Source organism: Macrotis lagotis, chromosome 8 (genome assembly GCF_037893015.1).
Source record: "Macrotis lagotis isolate mMagLag1 chromosome 8, bilby.v1.9.chrom.fasta, whole genome shotgun sequence".
Taxonomy (NCBI): Eukaryota; Metazoa; Chordata; class Mammalia; order Peramelemorphia; family Peramelidae; genus Macrotis; species Macrotis lagotis.
The window spans coordinates 70,461,035-70,473,713 of record NC_133665.1 but is presented as its reverse complement, the minus strand read 5'-3'; the positions used below and the strand labels follow the sequence as shown (position 1 = coordinate 70,473,713).

Genomic DNA, 12,679 nt, shown 5'->3' with positions numbered 1-12,679 from the left:
AAAATTATTTCCTATAAACATATTAGATTTATATCAGGAATAGTACATGGTTTCAATACTGGAAAATAGATAATTAATTGCATCAACAGATTAGAAAAAGCTTTTTTGAAAGATACAACACAAGTATTACAATACTACTACTACTACTACTACTACTAATAGTAATAATAATAATACCTATTATATTTCATTTTATCTTCACAACATCTAAGGGATGTTTTTACAGTTGAGAAAAGTGAGAAAGATAGACTTTGCCCAGAGTCAGAAAACTATTAAGCATATGAAGCAGGATTCAAAAATAATCTTTCTTTGACTCCAAACTTAATAATATTCTATTCAATAAGCCATCCACCTTTCCCCTTGCGAAAAATTCTAAAGTTCAGATGCAAAGAAGGATCATTTTTTTAAAAATATGATAAAATTTGAAATACTGCCTGGACAAGTCCTTTCAACAATGCTCTAAATGCAAAGAGGGTGAGTTCCTCAAAGTAGCTGGTGACCTACATTAATAAAATGAATTTCCTTTTCCTTTATAGGTCTTCCCTATCTCAATATCACAAATTGATTCCCTATCCTGATGCTTATACACACACACTCACACACAATGGCTAACTGTTTTGTAATGGAAAAACATTAGAAGTTTTCCCAACACAATTCCTCACAATGATTCAACAACTCTAAAAAGGTAGTTACATGGAAATGATGCAATAAAATTAATATAAACATATTACAAAACAAAAGCAAAATATCAAATCAATGCATACAGAAAAACCTTTCACAAAATGTAGTTAAATACTAACTACATAACTGTAATGAAAAGAGCTAACATATTAAGTGCTTTAAGGTTTGCAAAGCATTTATATTAAAGGCAATTTTTATTAATATACCATATTTAAGATAGAAAAAACTGTGGAAAGACAAGGAAAAGAACAGAAAGAAATTAAAATAATAGTTTCAATAAATAGTAGGGTACAAAATAAAACCATAAATATTATCAGTATTTCTATATAGCAATAGCAAAAACTTCAGAAAATGAAATCTATTTTTCTCCACTTTTTGAAATGATGAGATCCTCTGTTTGAGCATCCATTTGGAATTTATTTTGGTAATGACCCAAACCAGTTTTAGGTCATAGTATTTTCCAGCAGTGTGACTAGTAGTCTTTAACAAGTAGCAAATCCTTTCCTAAGAAATTTGTGCTCTTTATATTAGTGAACAATACTTCCTAATCATTAGGTATTTCCAATTTGTTTGGTGCTTACTAATCTTGCCTGTTTCAGTGATATATTCTTCTATTTTTAAAGAACACTAAATAATTTTAATGGCTATTGCTCAATGTCTAGAAGAACTACTTTCTCATCATTTCTATATTTTATGGTTATATCATATCCTTTGATATTCTAGGTATTGTTGCCCATCAAAAAGCATACTGGTATTATGCTACCTCTAAATATTTGATAGTTTTGACTTGTACTTTACTAAATTTTTAAGTTAATTTGGGTAGCAGAATCTTTTTTAAGAAGTGTATATCCTGACCATAAGCAATAACAATATAATCAATTTAAATCTACTACCTTAAGTTGCATATATTAGAAATGTCTTGTAAAGTTTTGTGGTTAGTTTGACTATGATTTCTGTATCATTTCTTTTGATTGTGGCAATAAGGAAATGCTAAATAGCAGTTAAAGAAGAACTTTCTTAGTGATATATGAAACATATCTAAGACCAAAATCTGATAAAACAATAGGGGCGGCTAGGTGGCATAGTGGATAAAGTACCGGCCCTGGAGTCAGGAGTACTTGGGTTCAAATCTGGTCTCAGACATTTAATAATTACCTAGCTGTGTGGCCTTGGGCAAGCCACTTAACCCCATTTGCCTTGCAAAAACCTAAAATAAAAAAAAAACCTAAAAAAAAAGCTGACAATATTAGTAATAAAGTAATACCAGAATCATTACTAACAAAAATAAGGGTAAAATAAAGATTTTACCTATTCTCTATATAACTCTTGCAATCAAAGTAAGAATGAGAAGTCAGAGATGTAAAAACTGCCAAAAAGGATATGCAACAGTTCATTTCTGAACTTAAAAAACTCCAGAGAAACAACACAAAAATGAATTATTACTAATCTTAGCAAAAGAGGAGGCTTCAAAAAAAAGTCAAGAATTCTTATCAAAACAACTACTTCACTCAGTTACTCTAGAAAGGAAAGGCCTAAGTGAAGGAGAGGCAGCCCACAATTTAAAGATAAGTATTATTAATTGTGAATGAGACTGACATCAGAATTCAGAAGGTGAGATTATTCTTATCTTTCTTATATAGACATTGAATTATGAATATCAGATAAATTTAAAATCATTCTTATATAAACACTGTACTGTGGATATTAGATAAATTGTAAAAACCTCAATATCACTATAAGGACCCATCCAATTATTTCATTGCAGATACAAGTGTGGTAGTAAAACACAATCCTTAGTGGATTACTTTAAATGCACTTTATTTAAATAATTATCCAAATTACTCCATTAATTTTGTTCTACTAAGTACTTTTATTATGTATTATCTAAAACAGTAGTTGCTTTTTCAACAATCACCAAATCAAACCAGAAAAAATCCTGAGAAAAAAAAATCTCATTTTCTTTAATTCCATGTGCAGATTCAAAATTCATTAGCCTATTATAGAAACTCTTTGTTTTGATTATACTTACTATCTAGCTCTATAAATTAGATACGTAAATAAATGTTTTATTCTTCTTCAAAAGGGATTTGAAGGATTTTCACAATAGTTCCATGAGAAAAAACTTTTAATAATGAATTATATTATAACATTCCTTACTGTGGATACATGGGGTCTACAAGCATACCACATGTAATGAAAGCCTTTCTGTTTGTCTTTTGCTAAAAATACACAGATGATCTAATACAGACTACATAAAATATACAGATTCATTTAGAAACTGCTCACAGCCAGTAAATGCATCACCACAAAAAAAGCCACAGGGAAAATAATCAACTTAATAGAAGTAACTATCATTTGGAAGCTATCTTCAATTTAAAGCTGTAGGGGAGAAGTAATTAAATTTAATAGAAGTTGCAGATTGTGAAGAAAAATACACAGCATATGATTAGAATACAAAATACTGGGCAAGAGATACTGCTTCAACACCAAAAAACACAAAAATATATTTGTTCTGAAAATATATTACAATTTCTGAATGAAATACTATTGAGAGCAATCAATCCATTTTAACCTCCACTCATATCTCTCCTCCCAATATTTTCCCTAAATATAGAATACACCTGGTCATTAAAGGAGCCTTTTTTCCTTTCTGTGCCTTTTTTTATTAGACACATCCCATATTTACTATTAAGATTTTGTCTAAATAATTAGAAGAGTAAAAAAGTTGTGGAAAGGGAGCTTCATGCAAATTGTCTATTGTCAGAAATATGGCTATAGTACAGAAATAACTAAAATATTATATTGGGATAACATTTTCAGTGTAATATACAGGTCATAGTATAAATATGACAATAGGAAAGTGCTTCTATATAACTATATTTAGCAAAAAACTGAAATAAATCACAAAAACACACATGATAAAGTTTAAAAACATTTCAAATGTAAAATTTACAGTCATAAAAACCAGAAATGAAATAATCTGCTTTATTTTTGTAAATAAAAAAAAATTTGTAGGGTATATGTACACACAACTCACCAATTTAGCCACTTTTCCATAATCAATCCATCTGACTGAAGCAAAATTTGTAGATTCTGCACAGTTGAATCCATGATTAAATCCAGCATGGTATCCATAAGGGAAAGTGATCATGAATTCTCCAGCCTCCTGAGTGACCTGCATCATAGGATAACAATATGTCCAATTTTATAAAGATTTCTCCAACAAGAAACACAATCAACAGTATTTTGAGTATAGAAAATTTCCCCCAATATAACTGATACAGCTCTCATATTTCATTTGAATACTTATAAATGTTTCTTAACCAATCTACCCAAAATCATTTTTTAAACTAAAAAAAAAAAGAAAGTGAATTGAGGGGAAGGGAGATTTTGGTTAAAGGATCTCAATCTACAATTCGAGTCTACTACACTGAAAACTTTGCAAAATTCCTCTGATCTCTTTAAGATCCTTATATAATCATGGCCCGTGCTATACACAAATCTATTTTTTATAATCAAAAGACTTAATTATTATTAAATATTATTTATAATATAAAACACTATTATATGCAATATTATTGTTGGTACTAGTAGTTGTTCCATTTTTCCAGTCACATCCAACTCTTTGTGACCTCTTTTTTGTGGGGTTTTCTTGATAAAGATACCAGAGTGATTTGCCATTTCCTTCTACAGATCATTTTACAGAAGAGGAAACTCAGTCAAACAAAATTAAGTGACTATTCCAGGGTCACACAGCTAGTATCTAAGATAGGATTTGAACTCATATCTTCCTGATTCCAGACCCTAACTCAATCCATACCACTTAGTTTCCCCTATAACAGTAGTAGCTAATATTTAAATAGCACTTTATGGGTTATTTGTCATATATTCTCTCATTTGATCCTCACAATACCCTGTTTAGTGAGTATTACTCTTTTCTCCAATTTTCAGATAAGGAAATAGGCTAAGAGAGCTTAAATGTAGTTGGACAAAGTCATATAGCTAGTAACTCTCTGAGTCAGGATTTGAACTCAGCTTCCTAATTCCATGTTGAACACTCCATTCCCTATATGACCTAGCTGCCCAAAACACTGAATTATGCCTAATCTAAAAGTCAACTAGCAAGAGCAAACATTTACTTATGTGAGCACATTTGAATCAGTATGCATTAATGTAGGGAATATGTACACACAAGTCCCATAAGAAAGCCTATTGCCTAAATAAACTATTATGTATTTCTCATAGTTACCAACTAGATTACAGTTCTTACTGGTGGATTACTTTAGATTTACATTTAGATTACGATTTTATTTTATTTTTTACTTTATTATTATTTACTGTTTACTTATATACTAATATGTCACATATAATTATGCTCTATGCTAAAATGTATTTTATAATATTTATTTCATTTGTTTTAATTCATTTTTATAACAATCTAAATTTATTCAAAGAGATTATGCAAGGCAATGAATATAATTAAAGAGATTTCTAAAAAAATTTTTTTGGGGGGGTTGAAAATAAAGTGTTTTATTGGCATCAAACCAGCAAAATGATTACTACACATTTGGAAAATGGCAAAGAGAACAAGAAAAATTCTTAGAAATTTAATTCTGGAAAAATTATTTATGAAGTTTTCATTTCAATTATGAAGATTAACCAAACATTTAATAAAACATGGAAAGTTTTATTGAGCCCATTTCTTCCCATTATCTAATAAATTAATGCTAATATTATAAATCATAGCTGTTAGTGCTCCCCTCACACATTGCACTGCCATCTCCATCTAGAGTTATACAATGCTAAACTTTCAATATAAATATAAACACCCAATGTAATAAACAACTAAACAGCTATTTTATCTACTGTGGCATGGTCTCTTTCATATGGTGAATCCTATGAATCTCTTCTCAGAAAAATGTTTTTAAATATAGGAAATTCTAAAATTTTAGAGTTCAGTGAAAATTAAAATATAATTGTTTTCCACTCATGTTCATGAACACTCCTTGAACCCATGTGCTCAAGTGTATGTAATTCAAAAACTGAGGATAAATAAGCTTTTGAAAACAGTGCAAACACTACATCTTTCAAACCAAATATGGTTTATTTGACTACTGTAAAGGAGGAAATGCCTTTCTATTCAAATGTTGGTCCCCCCCAGTAAATAGCAGAATGAAAATTACCAAAATGGTTAAAAATCCTTAGTATATTCCAGCTTTAGCTACTACTATACGGTACTATCATAAAATTGCTCAGGCCCAATATCAAAAGGGACACATTAACGATCTAGAACCAATTTCTTTTTTTTTTTTTTTGGTTTGCAAGGCAAAAAAGGGTTAAGTGGCTTGCCCAAGGCCACACAGCTAGGTAATTATTAAGTGTCTGAGACCGGATTTGAACCCAGGTACTCCTGACTCCAGGGCCAGTGCTCCATCCAATGTGCCACCTAGCCACCCCTAGAACCAATTTCTCAGGAATTTAGAACAAGGGTGCTCAACATGCACTGATGGTTTCTTAGAAATGTGGGAGCAACTATCTATCTGGCAATAGCCAGAATAAGGTTACAGGTTTTAATCAAGCAGTTTTAATAATCACATGAGGAAAATGGAATCTAACAAGAACTTTGGTTAGATAAGAACAATTAACAGGCAAATTTTCTCTTTAAAGTGTTGCCAAATAAACACATCTACAAAATACAACCCAAACCAGATGCCTAAAAAGATATGTATACATTCCCTACAACAATCTATATCCTGTACCAACAAATCTTTCAAAAATACAATACTAGAAACTAGTCAATGAGAATTGCTTTTGGGAAACTAGAAATGCCTACATTCATTAATCACCAGTTTTGACTAATGATCAAGAATTCGGTCTCAAAATTAAGTGATATCTCTAAAGGAAAGTAAAAACGTTTCAAATAAAACATCTGACTTTTTCATATGATTTAACATAATATGGACATCCTATCTGGGAGGCAGCATGGTATATAGCAAAAAAAGAGTAAAAACTACTACTAGATTTTGAGTTAGAGAACCTGGATCAAAATCAATATCCTATCTGTCACATGATCCTTTAGATCATATCAATTTACCTCCCTGGTCTATTAAGGGAGGTTAGACTAGATAGTCTCCAAGGTTCTTTCCAGCTCTAAATCCTGTGATTATAGAAGGAACATTTCCTAACAGATCAACAACAAAGCTTATGTGAAGGGAAAGTTTTCTGTTATTCTGACCCAGGTGGCAAAAACAGCTGAACAAAGGTATTTTTCACACTAGACCAGTCTTATAAATAGGATAGAAATCAGCAGACGTATTAGATAACACATGAGAAAATGAGATGGAAACTACTCAACCAACTACGGGGAAGTTATTACAATTCTGTAAAATATTTACTATCTTAGAATAAAAAGAAATTCTTCCTTATACTTCATCTCTGCCTTTCATATTAATATAATACAAAATGAGTACTGTCTGAAGACAAGAAAATGAAATCTATAACCTTGCATGATTCATTAGAGTTTGAAAATAGTATAATAAGCATAGCATATATATGTATGCCATATATGAATAAGTGTACACAAAGTGATTCTGTAGGGAATCTTAATGACACAAAAATAATACCAAAAAGTAAAAGGAATCTTAACACCAGCAATTCCCAAATTTACTTCATCACCCACCCAACCCCTCACCATTAACAGATAATACAGTAACAGGGTCCTACTGCAAGTAATAGTAACAGCTCAGCTGTTGCCTGGTAAGGAGAGGCTCCCTTATCAGTGTGCAGCACGTTTCCAGTTCCATTGCTCCAAGCCAGAGAGATCACAGTTTGATTCTCTCTGCAGTCACATTCTCACTGAAATCCATTAATTACAGCTACACTTGGGAACAGGCTGCCTTTCCTTATACTGGATGACAGTACAAAATTCATTGTTCTTAACTATATCTAGCACCTCATAAAATAAGGATAAGAAAACCACCTTCATTACTCAGTAGAACTTCACATGTTCTCCTCCTCTAGATAAAAAAAAAAAAATACCCTACAACCTGCAGGTGCTTAAAAATATCATCTGTTCCAAAAGAATATGCTTCAAAAATATTACTCTTCTAGTGTTTGCAGAACCATGAAATACCAGGTCAAACTGTGTTGCCAGAATAAAAGGTTGACTTACTTTGCCTCTTCGCTGACACATTTATGATAAACTACAAGGACAAAAAAAGTAATCATTTATATTATAAAACTAAAAACAAAAATTACATTCCCATAAAATAATGCATCCTTAAGAAGATTTAGATAAAAGGGTAACATTAGGGGCTGGAGTCAAGATGGCAACAAGAAGGGATGAAGTCTTAGGAGCTCTCTGATAAAATTCATCAGCTAAGGACTCTAACTAAACTTTCGAGAGACAGAACCCACAAAGGGACCCAGTGAGGCAGTTCTCCTACTCAAGGTAACCTGGAAAAGAGCAGAAAGGCTCTGCTCCCTGGGGTCGGAGGGGCGCCCACCAGAGGGGTGGCCCAACAGAGCCAAAGAACCTCAGCCTCCCGGAGGCAGCCCCAGGGCGCTGGGGGTTTCAGTTCCCAGCAGCGGGGGAGTCTCCTAAGCTGCACCCCGAGGAGCACCAGGCACAAAGTGGGGAAATAGCGGGGGACCTCTGCCAGAGCCAGCACGTGGAGCCCAGCCCTCAGGGCACACAGCCAGCAGCAGCATCTTTCCCCAGCCCTGATCCAGAAGAGAAGCAGGCAGAGCCAGTAAGCAGGAGCCCCCAGGACATGAGCCCATTGAGCTGAGGGAGGGGAGTGAAGAGAGACTGCAGATCTCTGTCCTCTGCCCCTGGAACAGGACACTGGGGCTCTGACCACATTCAGATCCTGACCACAGTCTAGGCCCCCCCATAGAACAGCAGCCCACCCCCACCTCAGCCCCGTGGCAGAGGGAGGCACTTATGGTCATTCACAGACCAGGAGGGAGGACAGAACCTCACACACTGAGACCCTTCTGGGAGTGTCCCAAAAGCTCAAGAAACACCCCAAACCAGGCCCAGGCTGGGAAAATGAGCAAGCAGAGAAACAAAAAGAAGACTATTGAGAAATATTTTGCAAATGAGCCCAAGAAGGACCAAAATACTCAGTCTGAAGATGAGGAAGCACAAGCTCCTCCATCTAAAGACTCCAAGAAAAACAGAAATTGGGCTCAGGCTATGACAGAGCTCAAAAAAGACTTTGAAAATCAAATGAAGGAGTTGGAAGAAAAACTGGGAAAAGAAAGGAGAGAGATGCAGGAAAAACATGAAAATGAAGTCAGCAGCTTAGTCAAGGAAATCCAAAAAAATGCTGAAGAAAATAGCATGTTAAAAACCAGCTTAGGTCAAATGGATGGAACAGTTCAAAAAGTTATTGAGGAGAAGAATGCTTTAAAAAGCAAAATTGGCCAGATGGAAAAAGAGATAAGAAAACTCTCTGAGGAGAACAAATCCTTCAGACAAAGAATAGAATTCAGGGAGATTGATGAATTTACGAGAAATCAGGACTCATTACTTAAACTAAAAAAATGAAAAATTAGAAGAAAATGTGAAACATCTCATTGAAAAAACAACTGATATGGAAAACAGACTTAGGAAAGATAATTTAAAAATTAATGAAATACCTGAAAGTCATGATCAGGAAAAGAGCCTTGACATCATTTTCAAAGATTTACTACAGGAAAATTGCCCTGATATTCTAGAAGCAGAGGGCAAAATAGAAATGGAGAGAATCCACCGATCCCCCAGAGAAAGAGATCCCAAAAAACCAACCCCTTAGGAATATTATAGCCAAGTTCCAGAACTCCCAAGTCAAAGAGAAAATATTACAAGCAGCCAGAAGGACACAGTTCAAATATCGTGGAGCTGCAGTCAGGATCACACAGGACTTAGCAGCAGCTACATTGAAAGCTCCAAGGGCTTGGAATACAATATACCGGAAGGCAAAAGAGCTTAGAATGCAGCCAAGAATGAACTACCCAGCAAGGCTGAATGTCCTCTTCCAGGGAAAAATATAGACTTTCAATGAACCAGGGGAATTTCAAATGTTCCTGTTGGAATGGCCAGAGCTGAACAGAAGGTTTGATCTTCAGATACAGGACTCAGGTGAAGCATGGAGATTGGAGGAGAGGGGGGAAATATGAGGGACTTAATGATGACGAATTGTATGTATTCCTGCATAGAAAAATGGCACTGATAATACTCATATGCACCTTCTCAGTTAATAGAACAGGTAGAGGGAGCTTTTATAGTAGAAGCACAGGAGAAAGCTGAATTTGAAGATAAAATATGGTGTAAAAATGGAGTCAATAGAAAAAAAAGGGAAATGGAATGGGAGAAAGAAAAAAGGGAGAGGATGAACAGTCCAAGATATTTCACATAAGATTTTTTTTTTATTACAATGAGCTATTGCAATGATATGGAAGGGGGAGGCAAGGGGGAATGAGGGAAACTTTGCTCTCATCAGAGATGGCTAGGAGAGGAAACAGCAAATATACTCAATGGGGTATAGACATCTGGAGTAAGAAGGAGGGGGGAGCAGGGGGAAGGGGTGGGGATGGGAATAAAGGAGGAGAGGATGGACCATGGGGGGGAGAGTGGCCAGATATAACACATTTTCTTTCTTACTTCTTGCAAGGGGCTGGGAATGGAAGGCCTGCCCAGGACCACAGGGCCAGGTGGATTCTGGGCATAAGGGGTGGTATGGGGGCTCAGGGCTTCTTGGCCCCGGGACCAGGGATCTGTCTGCTGCGCCACTCAGCAACCCTACAGCAGAGTCACAGTGAAAGGAGAGAGAAAATAAGAGTACATGGTAGTGGAGAAATAAGAAAGGAGGGAGTTGCAATCAGCAATGGCAATGGCAACCGTGGAAAAATATGGAAATAACTTTTGTGATGGACTTATCATAAAGAATGAGATCCACCCATGACAAAGTTGTTGGTGTTGGAACAAAGACTCAAGCACATTTTTTGTTATGATTATTTGGGGGAGGGTGCAGGGCAAGTAGGGCTGGGTGGCCTGCCTGGGGCCACATAGCGGGGTGATCTTTGGGTATCTGGGGACGGATTTGGACCCAGGTGCTCCTGGCTCAAGGGCCAATGCTCTGTCTGTCACCCAGCCACCCCTACTATTATTACTATTTTATTTTATTTTGGGTCTTTTTTTTTTCTTTCTTTTTTTGGGGGGGCGGGGTTGCAGGGCAGTGGGGATGGGGTGGCTTGTATGTCACATGGCTGGGTGATTGTTGGGTTTAAGAGGCTGGATGTGGACTGGGGTGCTCGTGGCTCCAGGGCTGTTGCTTCATCCATTGCGCCACCTGGCCATACCTACAATTATTACTATTATTATTTTTTTATTTTAATTTTTTTCCTCTCCCCTTTACTTTTTTCGCTCGAACAAGTCTATCTATATTCATGGGGGAGGAGGAGGGTTATTTTGTTTACTTGTAAACAAGAATATTTTATTGATGTAAAAAAAACATTTGTACAAAATGAGAATAAAAAATAAATTTAAAAAAAGAAAAAAAAGAAAACCACAAATAAAAAAAAGGTAACATTAAAATAAGGTAAACTGAGGCACAGAAATGCTGAGCACAATTTATTTAAAGAGTAAAGGGCAAATCTACGAAGAGATTTCTCCATAAGCTAAGACTCTATATGAAGGGGACAATTTTCCTTCACAGTTTTGGGGCATACAAAAGAAAGACCAGAATAGGGTAGGTCACAGATAATTGAGGCACAGAAAATAATAATTGGTTACAGTCAATATTGATCATTGCAAAATGTATTTGCACATACACTTAATTTAGCTTATGTAACACAATCTAACTTCAAGCAAAAGTTTCCTGAAATTTTAAAAATTTTATAAATTAATTCATAAAGAAGAAAAAAAAGAAAGAAGATTTTCATAAAAGTCACTTACCAAATTAGGCTACTTAAGATAAAACTGCTTTCTCTCTGTGGACTACAGCTATAAAGTACAGCTCCATTATGGGGTTTTTGTAATGGGACAGATTATTTATTGGGTACTTAAGTAATTTATACCTTAGTGATAGGGGACCTAAATTTCTTTTTTCACTTTTTAAGACTTAGCATGTCAAAAAATGACATTTTTATATGTGGAAATATCAGTCATAGAAAGGATTTATCAAGAGAACAAATGATAATACCAGTCCCAACTTATGTCATAATCTAAGAACTCAGTGATTCTTCACCTTCCTGCCTTCCCTCTAAAGTAACACTTCACCCCAAATTTTCTGGGGAATCCAATAACAATGTCTATATACATATAAATCAAAAGCAATCTAACTCTGAGATTCTGTTATAGGACTAATTCCCAATCCTACTGAATACACTAGCAAGAAAAAATGATAATAGAAAAAAAAATTGAAGATCTCATGAAACAGTTTCACTGAAGTTTTACAAATTCTAATCAATACTGACTACTACATAATACTACTTCTCTATATAGAAGTAAGTTGACTTAAGCTGACTTAAGGAAAAAGTCCAAGTTGCATATGAGCAAATTCCAGTGAGCAGGTTCATCTTTACATCATCCTGTTTACCCACCTATATTAACTTCAATTTAAAAAAATAAGACGATAGATCTAGATCTGGAAGGGATCTCAGATGTCATTTAGTCCAAATCATATCATGTTATAGCTATGGAAACTGAGGACAGAGGTTAATTCCCAGAATCACATATATGATGTGACTTAAGAGTGAGAATGAACTGGAGTTTTAAATTCTGTGCCAAATACATACATAGGCATTATCACTTAACCTCTTGTGGACTCAAGCAAATTGCTAAAACTTAGTTATAAATGATATGTATCAGTGCAGGGACTTTCCATAGAGTAAGATCTCTTCTTTTGATGATATCCCCAAAAAAGGTTTCTCCTATTTTTGTCACTTACTGCCTGAAAGACCTTGTGTAATTTAATTATTCCGGACCTCAGTTTTCCCACTGCAAGATAAA

General features: G+C 34.8%; 1 protein-coding gene across 11 annotated transcripts in view; it reads right to left on the bottom strand.

Moving 5' to 3' along the window:
• KDM4C (lysine demethylase 4C) overlaps positions 1-12,679 on the bottom strand; it is a 502,779-nt gene that overhangs the window by 339,328 nt on the left and 150,772 nt on the right. For all 11 annotated transcript variants that reach the window (XR_012470847.1, XM_074197494.1, XM_074197496.1 and 8 more), the window contains one exon: positions 3,719-3,856. Coding sequence is in view for 10 of the 11 variants with exons in the window: in XM_074197494.1 (XP_074053595.1) it covers positions 3,719-3,856 (138 nt within the window). In the remaining variant the exon portion in view is untranslated. The remainder of the gene's footprint in view (positions 1-3,718; positions 3,857-12,679) is intronic.